The sequence below is a fragment of the Acomys minous genome, assembly GCF_964271855.1.
Source record: "Acomys minous genome assembly, chromosome: 11".
In the NCBI taxonomy this organism is placed as follows: domain Eukaryota; kingdom Metazoa; phylum Chordata; class Mammalia; order Rodentia; family Muridae; genus Acomys; species Acomys minous.
The window spans coordinates 23,728,059-23,750,507 of NC_140492.1; the positions used below are offsets into that span (position 1 = coordinate 23,728,059).

The 22,449-nt window shown below is 39.5% G+C and overlaps 1 protein-coding gene across 7 annotated transcripts in view; it reads right to left on the reverse strand.

Moving 5' to 3' along the window:
- Positions 1-15,434: 15,434 nt before the first annotated feature.
- Positions 15,435-22,449, reverse strand: part of ROBO1 (roundabout guidance receptor 1) — a 994,953-nt gene continuing 987,938 nt past the window's right edge. For all 7 annotated transcript variants that reach the window (XM_084802512.1, XM_084802517.1, XM_084802513.1 and 4 more), the window contains 2 exons: positions 18,617-18,813; positions 15,435-17,167 (listed from right to left, as the gene is read on the reverse strand). In XM_084802512.1, coding sequence (XP_084658638.1) covers positions 17,153-17,167; positions 18,617-18,813 — 212 coding nt within the window. In that variant the 3' untranslated portion in view covers positions 15,435-17,152. The remainder of the gene's footprint in view (positions 17,168-18,616; positions 18,814-22,449) is intronic.

Consider the following 22,449-nt stretch of genomic DNA (forward strand, 5'->3'; position numbering starts at 1 on the left):
TATTTCTTCCCGAAGATCCCCTGAAAAACCGTGGCCATGACAGGGCACACTCATTCAGGAACAAAGACAGTCTTTGTTGGGCAGTGGGGTGGGGGGTGGGGTAGAGCCTTAGGACTTCTGACCCAAGGCTACACACACACACACACACACACACACACACACACACACACACACTATGAACCACAGCCTACCATGCAGGATGCTGTGTGCTAAGTCTTTGAGTGCCTGGCACAGACTGGAAAAATGACCATAACTGGGCCTAAAAATAGGAGCCTAAAATCAATCACCATCACCCAGGGGTGCCTGCTGTGAAATGTATTCAAATTGCAGTTGTTCCAGACTGTGAGCAATAAACCCCTGATTTAGGGGATCTGTGATCCTGGCAGTCCTTGCCTGAGTAAGATCAATTGGTCTAAACTCCTGATGTTCAGTTTTTGTTTTGATTGTTTTTTGGGCAGGGTGGAGGTGGAGGTGGATTGCGCTCTCCTCTCTCACATTGGTAGACAATCTTTCACCTCAGGTCCTACTAGCAAGACAGTCATGCTGGCAGACCCTTCCCTCCGAGGCCTCAGCCTTCACTTCTCTAGATCAAACCCCACTTACCCGTCCCCCCTCCTTACCACAGTACACCTTTTCTGCCTCCTGATAACCTCCTGTAACCACTCCTGATGCATCTACAAATCATTTATCTGTGAATCTGATTCCACATCCTAGAGTCCGATTCTTCGGCATGAAAGTTCCTGCTTGCTAAAATGCGAGTCATTCCCCTTATTTCTGGCAGGAGGAGCCTGTGGCCCTTCTGTTAACAAAAATGGGGTATAGAATTAAACAGAGAATTCTCAACAGAAACATCAAATGGCTGAGAAACACTTAAAGAAATGCTCAAAGTCCCTAGTCATCAGGAAAATGCAAATCAAAATGACTCTGAAATTCCATCTTACACCCATCAGAATGGCTAAGATTAAAAACGCAAGTGACAGCGCATGCTGGCGAGGATGTAAAGAAAGGGGAACACTCTTCCATTGCTGGTGGGAGTGCAAATTTGTACAACCACTTTGGCAATCAATCTGGTGCTTTCTCAGAAAATCAGAAATAGCTCTACCTCAAGACCCAGTCTTACCTGGGTCATAACAGCCAGGACCTGTAAACAACCCAGATGTCCCTCAACTGAAGAATGGATAGAGAAACTGTGGTACATTTATACTATGGAATACTAACTAATCAGCTATTAAAACCAAGGAAATCTTGAAATTTGCAGGCAAATGGACGGAACTAGAAAAGATCATCCTGAGTAACTCAGACCCAATAAGACACGCATGGTATATACTCACTCATTAGCCACATTACAGGATGACTACACTACAATACAGAGACCTAAAGAAGCTAAACAACAAGGAGGACTCTAAGGAGAATTCTCATTCTCCCATTGGTTTTTCAAGACAGTGTTTCTCTGTGTAGCCTTGGGTCTCCTGGGCTCCCTTTGTAGACCACGCTGGCCTTGAACTCACAGTGATCTGCTTGCCTCCGCCTCCTGAAAGCTGGGATTAAAGGTGTGCGCCACCAACTCTCATTCCAAAGGGCAGGTAGTTGGGAACAGGAAGGGAACCCACCAGAGAGGTCTTCTGAAAGACTCTATGCTGCATGGGAACTAAGCAGATGCTGAGACACACAGCCAAACTTTGTGGTGGAGCACAGGGAGTCTTATGGAAGAGTTGGGAGATAGAAGGACGTGGAGGGAACAGAAGCTCCGCAAGGAGACTAATAGAGCCGACGAATTCAGGCAGAGGAGAGGGGTGCTGCAAAGACTGATGCACCAACTGAGGACCAACTGCTCATATGTAGGAGACATGCAACACAGGCTCCTGTGGGTCCCATAATATGGGGAGGAGGGACTACGTCTGACATGGACTCTGGTGGCCACTCATGGATCACTTCCCCCTGGTGGGGCAGCCTTGCCAGGCCACAGAGGAAGAGGATGCAGGCAGTCCAGATGAGACTCGATAGGCAGAGGTCAGATGGTAGAGGAGGAGGAGGAGGAGGGCTTTCCCTTTCTGAGGACTAGGGGATGGGGGAGGGGATGAGGACGGTGGGATAGCCAGGTGATGAGAGAGGGGGCTACAACTGGAATGTAAAGTGAACAAATTAAAAACGTAATAAAATCAAAATAAATCATTAAAAAACAAAAACAAAACATATGACTCTGGTGACTGTTAACTTGTCAAGGTCAATGCTGGTCACTAGGTTCTCTTCAGTCCCCCTTCACAAGCCCCTTCCCTAACTCACAAACCCCCTCTCTCCTGGATAGCCTTGGCAGTTTAGAAACAGTTTTCCTCTTTTACCCATGGAATGGCTATTTTGATTTCTTTACTGTGCCTATTTTCAGGATCAGTAAAATTGTCAATCTCCCTATGGACCATATCTATAATTAAAAGTTTTATTTTGATACTAAAACAGCTTCAATTCAAAGATTCTTATTTTTTGCTGGGCGGTGGCAGTACATGCCTTTAATCCCAGCACTCAAGAGGCAGAAACAGGCAGATCGCTATGAGTTTGAGGCCAGCTTGGTCTCCAAAGTGAATCCAGGACAGCCAAGGATACACAGAGAAACCCTGTCTTCAAAAACAAAAACAAAATTAAAGATTGTTATTTTTAATACTCAAACTGAACAGGAATACAGCTACAAGATCCTAACTTTATATACACTACTAACTATTAAAGATAATTTAAAATTGCAAGTTAATAGTCGCTTTATAAGTGGTCAAATTCTTTAATGTGTCCAGAACTATATTTGTAGTTGTGCTAAGAACTATTGCAATTAATTACAGAAATAATCATTATTAAGCCTCTTGCATACATTTTCAAATTAAATAACTAGAAACAAGCAAATTTTGTCTATTTACATATATTTTTTCTAGATAGATATGTAGTCCTCAAACACTTCAGAGATCTGCAGAATATGACATTTAAATTTTTAAAAAAGCTTTTTTATGATAGACATGTAAGCTCTCCTAATCTTTAAAGAAGATGAGCACAGAAGAAGGTCCACCTAGACGCTTGCTTCAAATGTGACAAAGCTGGCCAGTGGGCTGTAGACTGTCTTTTGCCTTGATTGCTGACAGCACACCATCCAAACTGTGGACAGGCAGGACACTGGCAAGATGTTTGCTCCACTTTGCCTAGACAAAGATATGACAGTCTCTCCAAAATTCCTGTCTCACAGGAAAGTCTGTCAAATTTTCTGGGCCTGACAGCCAAAGGAAGATGCCCCACCCAACACAGAGAAACCTTGGGTGACTTAACTGATCAGGTAGCCGGTAAGTCTCCGTCATTTTTATAGACTTGAAAACTGCTTGGTTGGCACTTCCTGCTTACTCAGGTGAATTTTTTCCTTCTCAGGTCTCTGATGGGTTTAAAATGAAAAATTTATCAGTTTAAGAGCAGAGACCAAGGTTTCAGATGACTTCCCCGTTCTCTTCATGTATAAAAATCAGGCCACAGGCTTTACTCTCCTAGAGTTGCTAATACTAGGTCTAGATATACTTTACCTTATCATCCGACTAAAAAAAACAGGTTTCAAAGTAACTTATTACCATTCATTTATCTAAAGAAACTCACCTAACAGTGACTGGTCCCAGTAATCACCCACCTGTGTCTCATGGTGACTAATTGGATAGGGGAAAACACTGCAGCGTTTCCATAAGGCCTGCCTGAGGATACTGACACTTAAGTTGTGAGGATCTAAGGAAGTGTTGTTGGACCAGGAAAGTGTCTTAAAGTTGGTAAATTTGAGCCAGGAGAGATGGCTCAGAGGTTAAAGGCACTGACTGCTCCTACAGAGGTCCTAAGTTCAATTCCCAGCAACCACATGGTGGCCCATAACCCTCTCTAGTGTTATCTAATGCCCTCTTCTGGCCTGCAGGTGTATGTGCAGGCAGAGCACTGTATACATAATAATAAGTAAATACATCTTTAAAAAAATAAAATTGGCAAATGCAAGCTATAGAGGTTGGAGGATGTGAAAGCTTCAATGGCGATAAAAAAGAATGATTTAAGACGTGAGAGGAATGAAAACTGTTTCAGATTTCTTCCCTTTCCTGTGCTGCTATTGTATTAAGGCTTCAACAGTTCAGAGACATAACATTAATCACTGGAGTTCTGATAAGTTATTAGTCTAACTCTGGTAAAGCCTTCCCTATACAACCCACTATTATCATAGTCACAAGCTCAAGATTTCAAAGTGTTTCTCATTATGCTAAGTATATATATATATATCCAGTCTTCTGGATGGCAGGAAGAAATCCCTCTTTTATGGTTTGTAGTCATATTGAAAATCAAGACCAAGTGATCTTTTGTCCCTTCTGCTCCATGGAACACTTGTGTCTTCCCTGAGAACTCGCCTTAAAAAGCGTTCATGCCTTTAACACAGAAAGCTTTCCCAAGCCTCTACTATGACACAAAGGTGCACGTCTATTGCCTTCTCTACAATGTGAATTTCAGAACAGATTACAAACAATGGTAAGGTGAACATGTCTAAAACTTACCTCTTTTTGTAAACTTAAACAGATTCTTGTAAGCTACAGAATTGGATTGGATCCACCTCTCACAGGTCAAGTGGACTCCAGATAAGTACTGTCAATCAACAGCCTGTTTTCCCACCAGCCTCTTCCTAATGTTGAAGAAAACCTATAGTTACATTTTAAAACACATCTGAAGATACATTACAAGCCACTAAATTTCATGTATATTGTGCAAAAAGGATGAATATCCTGTAAGTTTTTAATTCTGTATTTCCTGTCTTAAGCTTTTTTCCTTACAAAGGGAATTGAGAACGTGTACACATTTTATTCCTGTTTTCTTGTCTTTTTTTTCCTCTGATGGAATTATAAACAAGGGATATACAGAAAGAATAGAGGCAAAAAGAGTAATGGGAATTATCTAGGTCCAGGATGTTAGCAGAAGAGTTGGTACCTGTACTTGTGAATTTCCTTCAACACTCCTCCCTGTTGATATTCAACCAAGGAGGAGGACTATCACATTTCTGGCTCATAAAGTAAAATCCGAGAACCATTGGCTTGACTCTTCATAACTGGAGGTTACCACCTTGGTCTTTAAGTGTGATACTAAACACAGTTCAGGGGTTTTGCACCATCCTAAGTCAAATACAGCATGCACACACACACACACACACACACACCCTTAGAACATATGCTATTGCTTAAGTCTCTGTTAATTCCATTTATTTTCAAATCTTCATTTTCCCCAGTCCCATGTTTATGGCTTTTCTATTCTCTGGAGGCATTCAAGCAATTGTGGCTATTGCTGTGTAACAAATGGTCCCAAAGTTGGTGACTTAAAGCATCCTTGATTTTTTAATTTACATGCTCATGGATTCTGTTAGTCAGAAAGGCACAGCTGGAATGGCTTGTCTTGTGATATCTTAATGACTTCTTCATTATGTTCATGCCCTTGTGGAAAGTTGTAAATGGCTGGGGTGCCTCAGATAGCTGAGGCTTGGACTCATTCGATTCTTAAAACAAGCATAAAGCAATGCAATGCTGAACTGGCCTGTCCCAGGCTTGTTTTCCCTCCGAGACAGGGTTTCTCTGTGTGGCCTCGGCTGTCCTGGACTTGCCTCAAACTCAGAGCAATTTACCTGCCTCTGTCTCCAGAGTGCTGGGATTAAAGGCATGCGCCATCATGCTCCGCTGTCCCAGGCCTTTTTAGATACTTAGGCTTCTTACAGTTTGGCAGCTGAGTTCAAATGTCAAGCTTCTGCAAAATGATTATCCAAAGAAAGAGGAGGAGATTGCATTGATTTTAGTTTCCAGACTCACCAAATTAATAGCATTTCTTTATTATGCCAGTAGTCACATCATTGTTATAAAGAAAAGGGATTGGATACTGGCCTTGCTTCTGATGAAGAAAAATACTCAAACCTTTATGGCCATAATAGAATTACTATACAAACCATATGCTGAGGTTAAATGTACCATGAAAATTAATACTAAAAGTATGTATAAGAATTTGTGTGTGTTCTATTGTTTTTTTGGGGGTACCTTCCCATTACCTGTTCTCTGCAACAAACAGTATATATACTTCAGGGTTTATAGACCAATACTTTAGTAGCCAACAGTGCTTTATATTTCTCTAAACAGAATTAGTCCTGGAAAGACTATGCAGGACATTTAGACCATAGACTTAGGATAACTTATCTAGTTTTTCACTCTCAATTTCTGACTACTAGGGTCTTGATGCTCTGCCTCTACTATATGACAATTTCTTGAGAAAACAGTATCAGGAGTGAATAGGAGCTGAGATTTAAATCAAAGGGGAGTTATAGCCTTTATGACACTATGTCTGCCCAGAGCCCTGTTGGGACATGTGCTTTCGTTGCTGTGCAACTCCACACATTTCTTTTCTTTTCTTTTTCTTTTAAATGTATTTATTTTTAATGGATAATACAGGTACTCCCAGAGTCCAGTAGAGAAAGGTCTGGTCCCCTAGAGTTGGAGTCACAGGTAGTCGTGAACCACCTGATGAAGGTGTTGGGAACTGAACCTGGGTCCTCTGCAAAAGGGCTAAGTATGCAGTCTTAACCCTCTTACTCCCTGAACCATCTCTCCAGCCCCCTTTACACAATCACTCATTGCTGAGGAACACTGAGTATAAAGTTTGGTGTTTCGTGTTTATAACTTGTCCTTTGAAGTATCGCCTCCTATTATGGCTACTCTTGGTTGTCAACTTGACTACATTTGTAATTAACTAAAACCCAAGTGGCCGGGTTCACCTTTGAGGGGTTTTTCTTAATTAAATCATTTGAAGTGGAAAGACACACATTTAATGTGGATCTTTTGAGGTGGGAAGATCCACATTGAATCTGGGTCACACCTTCTGGTGGCAGCCTGTATGTATCTAGGACATGGAAAAAGGACCGGTTTGCCCTCACTCTTGGTTGCAAGTTCATTCTTCCACTGCCATTCGCACCTAGTTCTGCGGGATTCTGGAATGTACTGAAGACAAGGTGAGACATTCAGCCTTGTGGCCTGAAAACTACTGGATTCTTGGTCTTTCTGTAAGTAGACAGTAACTGCTGGCCTAGTTGGACCCCAGCCTGTAAACCAGCCTAGTAAAATCCCATACGACTGTTTTATTCAGTCCTGTTTCCCTTGGAGAACTCTGGCTAATATTAACTGACATTGTCTAAATAAGTGAAATATAAAACAGCTAAAAACCAAATCAATATAATCCCATTTTTAAATTCAAGATTGATGAAATCGGATCAATAAGAACAACTACCCCAAATCACACTCCTCAAATGTATTTAATAAAGATTGTCTTGGTTCATTTACATTTATTTTAATTTTTAAGCATATCATAGATTTTTTTTTTAAGTGAAGGGAGGAAATTTATAAGAATCTCAAACTTCCTATCTTATAAATGAATTGATGACTTCCTTTTCTACTGTCTTGATTTAGGCAAAGCAAATCTAGGCTGCTAATCAGTTTGCAAATGCCCCCCTTTGTGGTGTGCACACCTCGCCACACTGTTGTACCTGCGCCTCCCACACACTGCGAGCATTTTTTTGAGATGTTTCTCCTCCAGCCCACGGAACAATCCCTAGAGCACTGAATCACCGAATGGATGCCCAGGTGGAAATCAGTGTAGAGAGAACGAGTAGAAGTTCATGAGTAATTTAATCAAAATCTCCTGATTATGTAGTATTTGGTAGGATGATGCGGTAAATATATTTTTGGCATCACATTTTAAAGCAGAATAAGAAATTGCATTTATTGAAAATGGTCGTTTAATTATGCATACTTGAACCATGTGAGGCCTAATTAATAACTTGATATTAAATCATCCAGATAAAATACATGACTCTGAATGTATGCTAATTGTATGCAGAGGAATACTATTAGCCTAAGCAATGTATTATTTTTTGTGAGTGACTTATTTCTTCCCTCAAACGTCACAAGAACTCAGCTGGTGAAATATAATTATAAATGTCTTAGCTTACTTTTTAAAGACTAGTATTAAAAATATGTTAGATGCGCCCTAACATATTTTACTTCACTATGAAAGAGGCACAACTAGAAGGAATAGAATTTTTTGGTAAAGAAGGGAAATTCTACTTTGAGGAACCATGGTCGACTTCGAGATCATTAAGCAACTTCTCAAGTTTTTGTCGGGTGTGCTGGAACAGACCTTTTGTCTTAAGACTTAGAGGCAGGGGATCTCTAGTTGTTCCAGGCCTATCTGATCTACAGTTGGCCTTTCAAAGGTACCAGCTTCTATTACAAGCAAACAATCAAATGAACAGACAGACAGACAATATATATATGCTTGTAAATAAATGAATAAGAAAGTAAAGATTAAATGAGAACAAGTCTAGGGAAAAGTTCAGTTTGTTTTATGTCAACAATGTTCATGTTCCGTGTGACAAATGCACAGCAGTGATATTTAAGAACTGGCCTTTATAATTTCTTATTTGGGAAGGTGGGCTTTTGATGTTTAAACAGCATTTTAACGTTTCTGTATAGTTGAAAGATGACATACTTTAAATGGTTGCCAACAGCACCTTTAGAATTGTCTTTCTCCGACTCTTAACAGATAGCCTCTTCTTTTGCACAATTCAATTTCAGCTAATTGAGGGATGGAAGTTGGGCATAGTTTTCATGTTTATTAACTTGCTTCTTATCCCCAAAGGGCAGCTTCAATTTCTACAAAGAGCACTACACTTGAATTAGGATTCACATTCGTCCTCCATTTATATCTCTCCACTGTTAATTTCAGCAAATTTCAAATATTGGTTCCCTTATTTGTCAAGAGCAATTGAGACTATATATTCCATTCCAATTTTGGCCCAAATTCAATATGATTATATATGCAAGCACATTGGGCACATAATGAATGGCTAATTTTTTTTCACTAATTTATTTATTCACAATTCAATTCTTGTGGTATTCCCCCAAGGTAGCTATTTCAAAACAGCCTTTATTTGCCATGCCTCTACTGAACTATTACATCACTTTCCATTATTTCTTTGAAAACAAAAACTTACACAAAAAAATCCATTAACTTCATTAATTCTTTTATTGCTGTTCCCACCAAAATCACATACACAATGTCCTACAGACAAAAGGTGAATTTTTGGGAAATTTTAAGGGTGACTGATGAATAACTGCCATTGTGAGATCAACAAGTGCAAGGTATGAGGATAAAAATATTTACCAGACAAAAACTTATAGAGAGGTTTTAACACAGAATACATACCATAGAAAGAAATATAATGGGTAAATTTTGAGAGAGGGGGTAGAGGGAGAGAATAATCAAACTGGACAGGTAACATTAAAGAATATATTCCCTAAGTGTAATACACACACACACACACACACACACACACACACACACACAAACATGCAATAACAATTAGTTGTTTTTAAAGGCCATGAAGTTGAAGGAGAGAGGGAGGAACCTATGAGAGGGTTCAGCGGGAGGGAAGAAAAGAGAGACTTGCACTATCTTGATGGTTATTTGCAAAAGAGTTCTATTTAAATGGATATAATGTGAGCAACTCATTTTCTTGTTAGGTAGTAAACTTTTGAAGACCATTGTCCTTACTGAGACTGGCCGTTTGTTGTGAAACATTAGGAATTATTTTATTGCAAGTCACTGGGCCAGGCTCTACACAGTCAGGGGTTCATTGTTAGAGAACGGGAGTAGTGGGGTTCTTTTTCTTTCTGGTTTCGTACTTTTGGCCTGTTTGTCTCTCTCATAATCTCTATAAAGAATAGGTAGATAGCATAGTAACTATATAATGTAAATTACTGAATTATGGAAATGATACGGTAGAGTAGTTAATACTTAAAACTCAGGTTTTACAGGCCAGGCTTGGTGGCACTTGCTTTTAATCCCAGCACTCATGAGGCAGAAGCAGGCAGAGATCTCTGAGTTCGAGGCCAGTCTGGTCTACAAAGTGAGTGCAGGACAGCCAAGGCTACACAGAGAAGCCTGGTTTGACGTAAAACTATGCCTCTTCTCTTAGGTTGTTACTGCTTGGCAGCCAAGACAAATATCCCAGTAGTGTGACTCATAGGAACAACCTAATCCAGTGATTCGCAACCTGTGGGTCTTGACCCCTTTCCAGTCAAATGACCCTTTTACATGGATCCCCCTAAGAGCATTCCATAACTGTTATGATTCACAACAGTAGCAAAACTACAGTTAGAATGTAGCAGTGAACATAATTTTATGGCTGGGGGCTCACCACAGCATGATCTGCTTGGGATCTAACCCTCCCCAAACTAGGATAGAACTGGCAACACTATTCTGGAAGCACAACCCTGTTCTTTGGTATGAGTTGTCAGTCAGTATGATCCCTTAGCAAAGCCACCTTCTTAAAACCAGGAGCCAATTACAGGGCCCCAGAAGGTGTTCCTGAGACCCTCATTCATTCATTCATTCATTCATTCATTCATTCATTCATTCCTCCTGCCCTCTACCCCCACGCCTTCCCCCTGCTTTCTCTTTCTCATTCAGGGCTGAAGACAGAAACCAGGATCTTGTGTACACTAGGTATTCATTGTACCTTTGAGGTCCGTCCCATTTCTTGGCTTTTCGAGGCAGTCATGCCTTTATAGCTCAGGATGGCCTTACTTACTTGTGGCCTATACTGGCTTCACACTGTCTTCCTGCCCATGTTTTTCGGTGCTGGGATTATTGTGCGCACCATCATGCCAGATCTCCAGTGACCCTTAGTTATGAATTTTGTAGTTCCCAGACATTATTTTAGCCTGAGGTACATGGGCTGACATTGGTATCTAAATAGACATGAATTCAGTTCTGCTGTCACTCCCTCCTTGGGCTAGCCTCAGGCACCAGGGCAAGTTTAAGTTGTAAGGAAGGAATGAAGGACAGAGAAAACAGTTATGGAAGTCAAGCTGGATGTGACCTAGCTTGTCACCTGCCACTTAAAGGCTGCATCACCAACACCATCACAGGGTAGGCTAATATTTTAATGGGAAATTGAAAGGAGACACTTTCAGTCCACTAAGTAGACACATCTGAGTATTGTGAGCCCAATAAGGTAAGGGGTTTATTTGTATAACTATTTCATTAAGGCTAAGATTTATTTTAGAGATTTAACTTACATTACACTGTGATAATGCTTCAATGACAGACTTGTACAACACATGATTTGTTTATGGCTGTCTCAACTTAATTTGAATTTCACCTGCTGAGGGATTCAGCAACTTGGTATACCTACTACGGTGTGTGTGTGTGTGTGTGTGTGTGTGTGTGTGTGTGTGTGCCCTCATGCACACAGACGTTTTTAGAAAGAACTGTACTGTAGCTAATTCTGTTAAAGGCATACATAATACATCTTGTAGCTTTATTATAAAGTGCCTAATTTTAGCAATCCTGAGACTCCTTTTCCTGACTCACTGCTGTTCCTATAACTTTCTGATTTATTTCAATGATGATACTCTTAAATTTTCAAAATGGTAGACAATTAAAATTCAAGGCATATATTGTTGGAAATAATCTGTAAGAACAAGCCCAGTGTGAGAATATATAAATTGAGTATGTGAGACTAATTTCAGATGTAGGTATTCTTCCATTTTATTTTTAAAAGAAAAGGGTGAACTGATGATTGCTTGACTTTTTTGTTTGCTTGTTTTGTTTTTTGAGACTGGGTTTCTCTGTGTAGCCTTGGCTGACCTAGACTCACTTTGTAGATCAGGCTGGCCTGGAACTCACAGAGATCCACCTGCCTCTGCCTCCTGCGTGCTGGGATTGAAGGTGTGTGCCACCACACCTGGTGATTGCTTGACTTTTTAACTACCATGCTCAAATACTTTCCAATAGTCCTGCTCACAGTAGGTAGGTGCTCTTGGTCACTCACTGTGACAGTCTCTTTTTTTGAAGACCTGTCCCCTTTTGGCATCTTCTCATTTCAAACACTTGTCACATGTGGGTGGTTTTTCTCTTCCTATGTGTTGTGATCCTCAGCTCCGAGGCTGTGACAGTCACCTGCATTGATGAGGCATGAGAACAAAGTGCTGAGACTCTTGTCCTTCAGGAGAAGAATCTGCAACCATCAAGGAAGAGCAAGGGAGTCTCCCCAGGAGGACAATTTTGCCTACATCAAAGGATTTATATTGACCTTTCTCCTTTTATTCACTTCTCCCTCTCCCTCCTACTTTCTGGCATAAAGTCCCAAAGAAACTCCTTAAATTCAAGTCTTTGTCTCAGGCTCTGTTGGGGAAACACCAACCAAAAACCAATCCATTTTTTGATCCTTACCTGATTGTCTTGGGTAAGTGTAAATTCTCCAAGTATCTTTTTGTGTAACAATTTACAAATAATGAAGGTGTGAGACTTGTGTACTTTTTAAAGTTAGGGATCACTTAGCCAAAAGAAAAACACAGGGGTTAGGATTCCCCGACTTGGTATAGATATTAATGTCATGCTTGTACTCTTTCCTAGAAAGGCAACTAACTTAGCAATTACATTTTAATTTCCTTATGCAGGTGCTTTTTAAATGGCTCCAGCTTCCTGGTTAGTGAGGCAAATAAAAGCTTGACACTTGCTTACTTGTATGAGGTGTTCTTTTGCTTTTTTTTTTTTTTTTAGTTTTCGAGACAGGGTTTCTCTGTGGAGCCTTGGTTGTCCTGGACTCGCTTTGTAGACCAGACTGACCTTGAACTCACAGAGGTCTGCCTGCCTTTTCCTCCTGAGTGCTGGGATTAAAGGCGTGTGCCACCACACCCAGGTTGTATGTCTTAACAGTAAGCGGTGAAAACTGACTTGTGATGGTTTCTGAAAGTGACGGCAATACACTGAGGAGTCTAAGATATATCCCAGCCTCAGATACAGTACAACAAAACTTAAACTTATTTTGTGGGGTATTAGCTTCCACACTCTTCCCCCTTTGAACTGCAATAGCGTATTCCCTCCTCCTCTACTGTCTCATAAGGAGACAGTGGTGTCATGTGAAGTCCAGAAGAGTTTGGAAGTCTTTGGGGTCACAGACAAACCTTCAAATTTCAGGTTCCCCAGAACTGTAACATGGCATGAAAGAGCAAAGAAATTCCTATTCTTATCCCCCACACCCATCAAGGATGTAGATTAAGAGTTGTCAAATGAAAATAATAATAATAATAATAATAATCATCATCATCATCATCATCATTATAAGAAGCCCGGTGGTGGTGGTGGTGGCACACACCTTTACTCCCAGCATTTGGGAGGCAGACAGGCAGACTTTTTGTGTGTTCGAGGTCAGCCTGGTCTACAGAATGAATTCCAGGATAGCCAGGGCTATAAGAAACCTTATCTGGAAAAACTAAAAAGAATTGACAAATGCACACCGTTGATAATTTGACAACAGTCATGTTCAAGACCCTTGCATCTTGATACTCAACTTTTTCTCCCATGGAGTCTCCACCCTGTGGAGAAGGGAAAAAAGAAAGAAAGAAAGAAAGAAAGAAAGAAAGAAAGAAAGAAAGAAAGAACAATCCAGACCACATCTGAAATTAGCAGGAGAGCCAGAGAGGATCCAACTCACCTGATACTATGTTGTATAGCTCCTTCATTTAGATTGAAACATCCTTTTTGGAATGAAGAGAGCAGCTCATAATTAAGCTTATGATGATTACAAGATTCACAGGGTCTTTATCTAAGGATGTATAATTGGAAAACAATTGCTGGTGGTAAGACACTGGGGTAGAGGCTAGTGATGTATAAGCAACTCAAAGAATGCAGTTTTTTGAGTCATTGCTTACGATAGGGGTAGACTTTTTGGTAATGCAGCTAGATTTGGGTCACCCCTACTTCTGTAAGTAACTCTCCCCCAAAGTAATTGGTTCACTAACTCGGACTTGTATAGTGTCACTCCATTGAGTTACTGTGATGTGTTGTCTTTGGTAGACGAATAAAGAGGTGTTTGCTCACATCTGCCCAGGAAAATTTCTTCACAGACCAAGATTGCAGTTTTTGCTACAATTTACAACATCAGTCCCCAATCGACACTAAATCCATTTATTGAGAACTCAAGTGACATGTCTGATTTACCAACTGTGTGAAGAAAATACCAGAAATACAATTCCACCAACTCATTTACTGCCCTTGCATCCAAAAGCAAAGAAACAAACAAGAACACCAAGCACTTATTGTACAATGGGGTAGTTCACAGTGAATTTTACTTACCAGAAATGGAAGCACCCTCATCCTTATACCACAGTTACTCTTTTTACTTTCATGCAAAAATTTTAGGAACAAATTCGATATGAAAAATGGGGATTGCATGTGTAGTGAATTTCAGTCCATAAACAGAACAATATCTTATAGTGTGTGTGGAGTTTACAGCGTCCATACCAGATACATTAACTCCCTAAATCATGACAATCGCTCCATGAGGTAGGTTGAATTCACAGGTGACATACCTGAGACTTAGAGGTTAAGTAACATGTCCAAGGAAACATAGCCATGACAAAACTAGAATATAACTCCAGGCCCTCTGATGTACAGATTTTGTGTGTGAATTGCAGCAGGTAATAAGAAGAGAGACAGTGTCATTTATAGTTTACCCACCTAGAAAAAGAGAAAAATCAGTCCATTACGTATGTCTCTCTAGTGGTTTGTTCTTGAAAAATAGCTTAGAACCCGGCTCCTTGACCTGTGGATCTGCTCATAAACTAAGTAGATGTTGATAATTACTTCATTTTTATAAAATTAAATTCTGAATTAAGTTCCCCACTGTTCCATTTTTTTTCTTCAGCTTTTTAAATTCTTGTAAACACAAAAATTTAGGTAAAAGAAAAAAATACGTATGTCACATGGTGGGTGTCGGGGGTGGGGTGGTGGTGGTGGTGTCTAACTTCAATATATTCTATTGGTCTTGACATTTCCAAGACATGGTACCCATCTCATCCATCCAAGTGAAACTCTGTATATGATGATTTCATTGATCATAATGTGAAACCTGGTATATAACTGGCAATCCAGATTTTAACATAGATCAGAAAGTAAAAAGCAGGTATTTATCGACAAGCAATGAGATTTATAAACTTTCGTGCTGACAGAACATAAGTGATTGAAACTTTACAAATGAGGTTTATTACAGTTGAGTCCCAATTATTTTAGAAATAAGTTAACTGAAATTCAGATACACACACATGGACAAACTGCATACCCTTCAGAGTTAGTCTCTGATCACATAGCAAAACCTCAACTTAGGATTTGTCTTCCACTTATTTCCTACAATTGAGACAAGAATTTTTAAGTAGAACCCGGATGCTCATTAAACAAACTGAGAACGTTTGCTCTTTTCATAATTATAGTGGTGAAATGTTAAGACAAAACGACTTTGTGATTTAATGGAATAAATCTGATAATCACACAATGAAAAAAATCAACACAGGAAAGGATGATGTGTTTGAGAACATTTTTAATAAATAATGTGACAAAATTACTTTTCTGATTATTGAATTTTCAGTATGCAAAATTATGGCTAAAAATAAGAGGTTTCTTACATGAACATAATGAAGACATTAATCACATGGATTGTTCCCTTAGTACTTCACACCCTTCCTATGGGGCTTTCTCAAATTATCTAAATGAGCACACTTAGTTTTTGGTGAATACCAGCCTTTTTTTTTTTTCCCCCTTTTTTTTCTTTCTTTTGTGGTTCAATTTTGTTTGGCTTTGTGGGGTCAGGCTTGAAACCTATGTGTGACTAAAGGTTCCTTTTGTTTTCTTCAAATAGCACCAATTATAAAGTCAGTGAAATTCATATAATGTCAAAAAGTCATAGACATCTACAGTGAGAGAGCTTCACTTGGCAATTGTAAGTTAGAGTGCCTCTTGTGAGCTCCTAAGGAAATCGTATAAGATCCAACATTGGCCACCACAAACTTCAAACTTCTTTTGTTTTTTGTTTTTTCTTTTCTTTAAATCCAGGAAAAATTGGAACCATTTGGTTCACAACCCACAATAAAGTCTGTACATGACTTCACCAGCTGTCATCATTCAAATATTGCAAATACAAACACAGAGCATTAACAAAACAGGTTAAAAACACTTCTCAACAGTTTCCTCAATAAGACAAAAAAGGTTAATAGTTACAATGGTTTACAAATAAAGTTTAGTGATTGTGCTTTTAAAACCAAAAAAAAAAAAAAAAAAAGATTAAAAACAGTGCATTACAAAAACAAAACAACAACAACAACAAAAAAGAGTCAAACAAACTTCCTTAAGTGGCACTTCTGAAAGTTGAACTGACACTACCAGAAGAAATTTAGGCCAGTTAAGATAGGGATGTCCTTACTCAATTGGTCATTAAAAACATCCATTTGTTTGTAATATGCATTTGTAGTTGCTTTTTGATTGAAAAATAGAACAAGATTTTTGCTAGCTTTACTTCTGACAATGATGAGACAACCAGAGGTCCAACTGGCTTAGCCCTACTTATGCAAAAGTACATTTCCAAGAAGAATATATTTCAATGACTGAAATGAAGACAAAATAAAGTACCACCAGGAGTTGCAAAGAATATATATTTACAATGCTTCTACCCCGTTCAAATTATCTGTAGTTCTGTATTTAACATATTTTTAGTTTACCCCAGCAAAGGGTGGTATGAAGGACTGGTTTTAAAATCATGTAAAATGAAGTATGCTTTAATTGGCATTAGCAGTTGGTCATAGAACTATTATACTTTGAGAGCCCTTGGCATGAGGTTGATTCATCACCTTTGTATCTTTGATCAATATTTTGCTATAAATTAGCTTGGCCTATAAGCAGTGCAAATGCCATATCTCGGGGCAAAATGCAAAAGAATTGGTCTGTTCTTTCTTGCTGGCTGTTTGGCTGAAGCAAGCAGTCAAGACACTTCCCTTACTGGAAGTCAAGTGTAACGGTTGCAACAGCGAGGGGAAAAGAGGGCAGTTCATCAAGGGTTAGGCAATCAATCAGCAACAATAAAAACCCAAGAAATTTTTTAAAAATGTTATCCTAATAGGAGGAATAAAAACGACAATTTCTACATTCTGATTGCACTGAATATTTCATCTGGTGTTTTATGTCATCAGACGTGAGGCATCTTGAGTGATGATTTTCACATTAGTATCGTAAGCCTCTCTGGTTGTCTTCAGCTTTCAGTTTCCTATAAGAGATACATTTTTGTTTAGTTTTAAAACAAATCTAAAGATAGTTGTCTTAAATTTATTTATATTCATTGACTGTTTTCCTCATTCATTTGTTGGCATATGTTGAAGTGTTCATTCACAACTAATTTATTTCTCAACTTTAGTTCGTCTTTACAGCAAATCCAATCATCCTCATACAAGTACCAAATTGTCCTGTACCTGGATGTCACAGGTTGGGGCACAGGGCTCCAAAGAAAAAGTGATCTAATTTCCCTTCAGTGCCATTTTACCATTTTAATTCTGCATCTCATTTTTAAATATTCAATTTCATGGCAAGGATCTTTCGACACCCTCCACACCCCAAGTTCTATTTAAAAGGCAAAAAAATTAACTTTAAAAACAAATATTCTGACATCATTTGTGGGAGAAAAGCATCTCTCATCCCAAACCACAAAGTCTAAATACAAGATATATATGATATTTAATTATACAGGATTTCTTAACATTTTCATCTTATATTTTGAAATAAGACTCTCAAACTCTGGGGCTGGAGAGATGGCCCAGCAGTTAAAAGCACTGACTGCTCTTCCAAAGAACCTGGGTTCAATTCCCAGCACTCATATGGCAGCTCACAACTGTCTGTAACTCCAAGATCTCTCTCTCTCTCTCTCTCACACACACACAGATAGAGAAAGAGATAGATAGATAGATAGATAGATAGATAGATAGATAGAGAGAGAGAGATGTAGGCAAAATACCCATGCACGTAAAATAGAAATAAATAAACTATTTTTTAAAAAAAGACTCTGAAACTCATTTAGCATCTGCTTGTGATTAAATACATTTGTAAAAAAACAAATTTTTATTTGAGGTACTTTTTATTAAATAGAGAAAACATAATAATTTTTAAGGAGAAGGAACTTTCAAATATGGTTCCCAACTCCATCTTGTCTATTATTCTTAGATTACAAGGAAAGATACACTTATTTGACTTAGAAAGAGATCCTCTTCTAGCTGGGTTCTTTTCTAGAACAGTGAAGGTGTGAGAGAGTTGGAAAGTCAGTCAGATTAAGCCTGATGGCAGATAATAGAGGATAACATTCACATACTAGCAGCTCTCACCTCATTGAGGTTTCATATAATACTATGAATTATAACATACATCAGACCAATTTATTTCCCAACTTGTGTTCTGTCATACATGTGCTGTATCTAAAAATATGTGAAAGGATATGAATTTATGTCTTCAAGAACATCACTGTTAACATTTAAAATAACGAATGAACTCTGGAAAAAAGTTCCCATTCTCGGAACTTCAGGTAGCAACGTCACAGGCATCAGGATATGGAAAGTTGGTGATAAAATGGTTACATGTCTGTATGCTGACAGATAGATGCTCATAACTTCAAGGGCTGACATCACAGCTACAGCCTAGTGTTTTAAAACTTGAGGAAAATTATGCATACCTCTAATTCTTCATTATTATCGTCTCCTCTCTCATATCCCCCAAGTACTTGCATTTCCGCCATATTTCTTCGACCTACATTTGCTTGCTCTCTTTGTCGGCTTCCTGATCCTCTTGATGACATTGAACTTGAGGAACTGGGATCTCTTGGGTTGTTTGACGTTGGAAAAGTAGGTCTACAGTACGGCAGAATATCCTCTGTGTAAAGAAATACAATGAGAGCATGTGAACAAGATAGAACACAGTCACTCCTCTCTATCTGTAATCCTGGGTGGTCAAGTGTGGAGGATTGAATAGGAATGGCCCCACAGACTCATGTGTTTGGATGCTTCATCCATGGGGTGTGGCACTCTTAGGAGGTGTGGCCTTGTTGGAGTAGGTGTGGCGTTGCTGGAGGCCAGCTTTGATATCTCCTATGCTCAAGCTACACCCAGTGTGGCGCACAGTCTCCTTCTGCTGCCTGTGGATCGAGGTGTAGGGCCCTCCCTCAACCCCTTCTTCAGTATCATGTCTGTCTACACGTACCATGCACTTTGCGATGACGATAACTTACTAAACATCTGACACTCTAAGCCAACCTCAATTACACATTTTCCTTCATAAGAGTTGCCCTGGTCATGGTGTCTCTTCCCGGCAATAAAACCCTAACTCAGCCAGCCAGCGTGGATGACTCTGAGGCACAAGTCCAAACACTACAAACGTAATAGATAATGCAGCCTTTTGAAACTGACAATAACAAGTATTGTTTTCCATGCAGGAATTGGGAATTTGGATTGAGTCCACTTACGAACCAGGGTCCATCTCAAACTCACTTGTCGCCAAGGCCATTGTCTTAGGGTTTTATTGCTGTGAAGACACACCATGACCACAGCAACTCTTATAAAGGCAAACATTTAATTGGAGATGGCTTACGGGTTCAGAGGTTTAAGTCCCTTATCATCATGGTGGGAAGCACGATATTGTGCGGGCAGACACGGTGCTAGACGAGCCAAGAGTTCTGCATCTTGATCCAAAGGCAGCCAGGTAGAGGCTCTCTTCCGTACTGGAGGGACCTTGAGTGTAGGAAACCTCAAAGCCCACCCCTACAGAGATGCCCTTCCTCCAACAAGGCCACACTGCCTAACAGTGCCACTACCTCTGGGCCAAGCATTCAGACACACAAGTCTATGGGGTCATACTATACAAACCACCAGTTATTATAGGAGACAAGTCAAATGTGGAATCAATTGACGTCCAATTCTTTTATTAACATGTGATTTTTAGATAATTTAGTTTCTAACCACCCCCACCCCCGCCCCCGCCCCACCCCACCCCCACCCCTGCCCCGCCCCCGCCCCCGCCCCAGCCCCGGAGCCCAAGTGATAGTAGAGTCTATGCTTAAAGAAGATCTTACTGTTGACATTAACAAAGACAGTGAAATCACTATATAAATGGAGTGTTCTTCTACAGATTAGTATGAAGAAGCCAGTTCCCGCTCAAGTGTTGAGCTTGTGTTCAGAAGCTATTGAGAAAGCAACCTCCATGACTTTAAATAATAAGGCACTTGTGGTAGTTTGAATGCAAGTGAGCATCTGGGTGCTTGGTCCCCTGTTGGTGGAACTATTTGGGAAGGATTAGGAGTGACGATGGAGATGGGCTTTGAGGTTACAGAAGCCCAGCCATTTCAGTTAGCTCCTTCTTTGTCTTGGACTTATATGTATCCGATGTAAACACTCATCGACTGTTCCTTCACTCCTGCCTATGTAATTGGCTTACCATCTGACTCTTGGGATTTTGCTCTTCATATGCAGTCTCTTCTTGCTTGTATCTTGGTAGACTAGTTTTTTGCTGTTGATTTTCATTTTCTCAAACTACAATACATTAAAATCTCTCTGGTTGAGAACTTTGCCCTAATCCTATTCTCCTCAGGGTTTCAAGGTGTTCCTTACTTCCTTGATGAACAGCCAACCTTCTTGAAAAGTAAATTGGGCTGTGCTGTGGTGGTGCATACCTCAATCCCAGCACTTGAGAGGCAGAGGCAGGTGGATCTATGTGAGTTTGAGACCAGCCTGGTCTACAAAGAGTATTCTAGGACAGCCAGGGCTATCCAGAGAAACCCTGTCTTGAAAACTCAAAACCCCAAACCAATAAATCAGAGGCAAATTGGCTCAAAGTTGGTAGTTGTAGCTCCCATTTACTCTGTCCTGCTGATATCTAACCATGACGTCTACATTGCCACTACAAAACTGAGAGTGTTGATGAGGCTAACCACACTTCAGCCCTTATGTCTCAGGACTTCACTGTTCTTAGCAAATGAAATGTTTCTATCGTCTTGGCTTTCAACACTGTTTCTTTCTGTATCTATCTTCTCAGGATGTGTTTTATATGTAAGTGTGAGAAAGAGTGCCTCTTACATGTCAGTGTCCTAATTTGTTTTTTCTTTCCAAAGATGCATAGACATTGCACACAATCACATTTGTACTTTTTCTTTACAGCTTATCTTGAGCAATTTCACTCATTCTTAGTGATTAGTGATAAGGTCCTTAGGGAGGGCATGGATATCTAAAATCTTTTTTTTAATATATTTTATTAATTTATTGGATATCTAAAATCATAAGGTATCTATCAATTACATATATATTTTCTCTCTTCTTTCTATGTGTAAGCACATGTATATGTGACTACAAGCTTCTTGAGGTCAAATTCGATGCTTATAGACATCTGAAGAGTTATCACAGTCAACATAGCACAATGAGCATTTGATATGTGTAGAAATAAAACAAATAGAGGTAAGTGTCAGCACAAAGGATCAGACCTTCAAGTCTAGAAAAGCACTTTCCTTAATTAAAAAATATCCATTCATTACACATGCAAATCAGGGTGCCTTTTTCATTAAATAAATAATGTAAATTGAATCAAGAAGGTGAAAATTACAGCAACGCTTAGCAATGATAATTTAATGATAGACACACGTGGGGTTATGGTTCAAATAAAAATCTGGAAAATCAAAGTAAAATAACAACTGGATCTGCTAAATGCATTTCACGGAATAAGCTTTCTTATTTCTCGCTTAATGGTTTCCAACTTAGTTCTATAGATAGAAATAATTTTATAATTTAATAGCTACTTATTAAATTTCTGAAGATTGATTTAAACTCTTTTTGCTCTTTGCTCTGATTCTGTCACACCAAGATATGTCTAGCCTTGCAGTTTTCTCCTAAAGAATCCATGGTCTTTTGGAATTTGTTCATGATCACAAAGGTGGTCATACTTTCTGACCAGACATGAAGTCCATAACTGACGTCATGGTACTTACTCAGCATGTAAATTACTACTTGGGACACAGGGCCAGGAGTCAAAAGTTTAGTGTCGGAGCAGCTCTGGCTTAAAAGCTAAAAAGTGTTCAAAGATGGTGCCAGGAGGGTTGTACACACCTGTAATCCCAGCACTCTGTGGAGGTAGAGGTAGCTGGATCGCTGTGAGTTCGCAACCAGCCTGGTATACAAAGTATGTCCAGGACAGTCAGGGTTACACAGAGAAGCCCTGTCTTGTCGGGGGTGCGGGTGGGGGGAAAGTGTTCAAAGCTGATATGACCAAGGACTTTGTGGTCACACAGTGGGAGCGTCTGTGTAAAAGGCACAGCTTTTGAGCTGCACTTACTTGATGTCTGATTCCATGGTCCCAGAATAGAGGGGAAACCACCCTTTTTGTTGCAAGGAAATTAGTGAACACACAAAGCAACTTACCAAAATGTACTCTATTAAAATACAGTAAAAGCCCGAGTAAATTTTCTGTGTCAATTCCTCCATCACTCTCTCCTGCCCCCTCCAGTAATTTTTTTTTTTCTTTTACCTT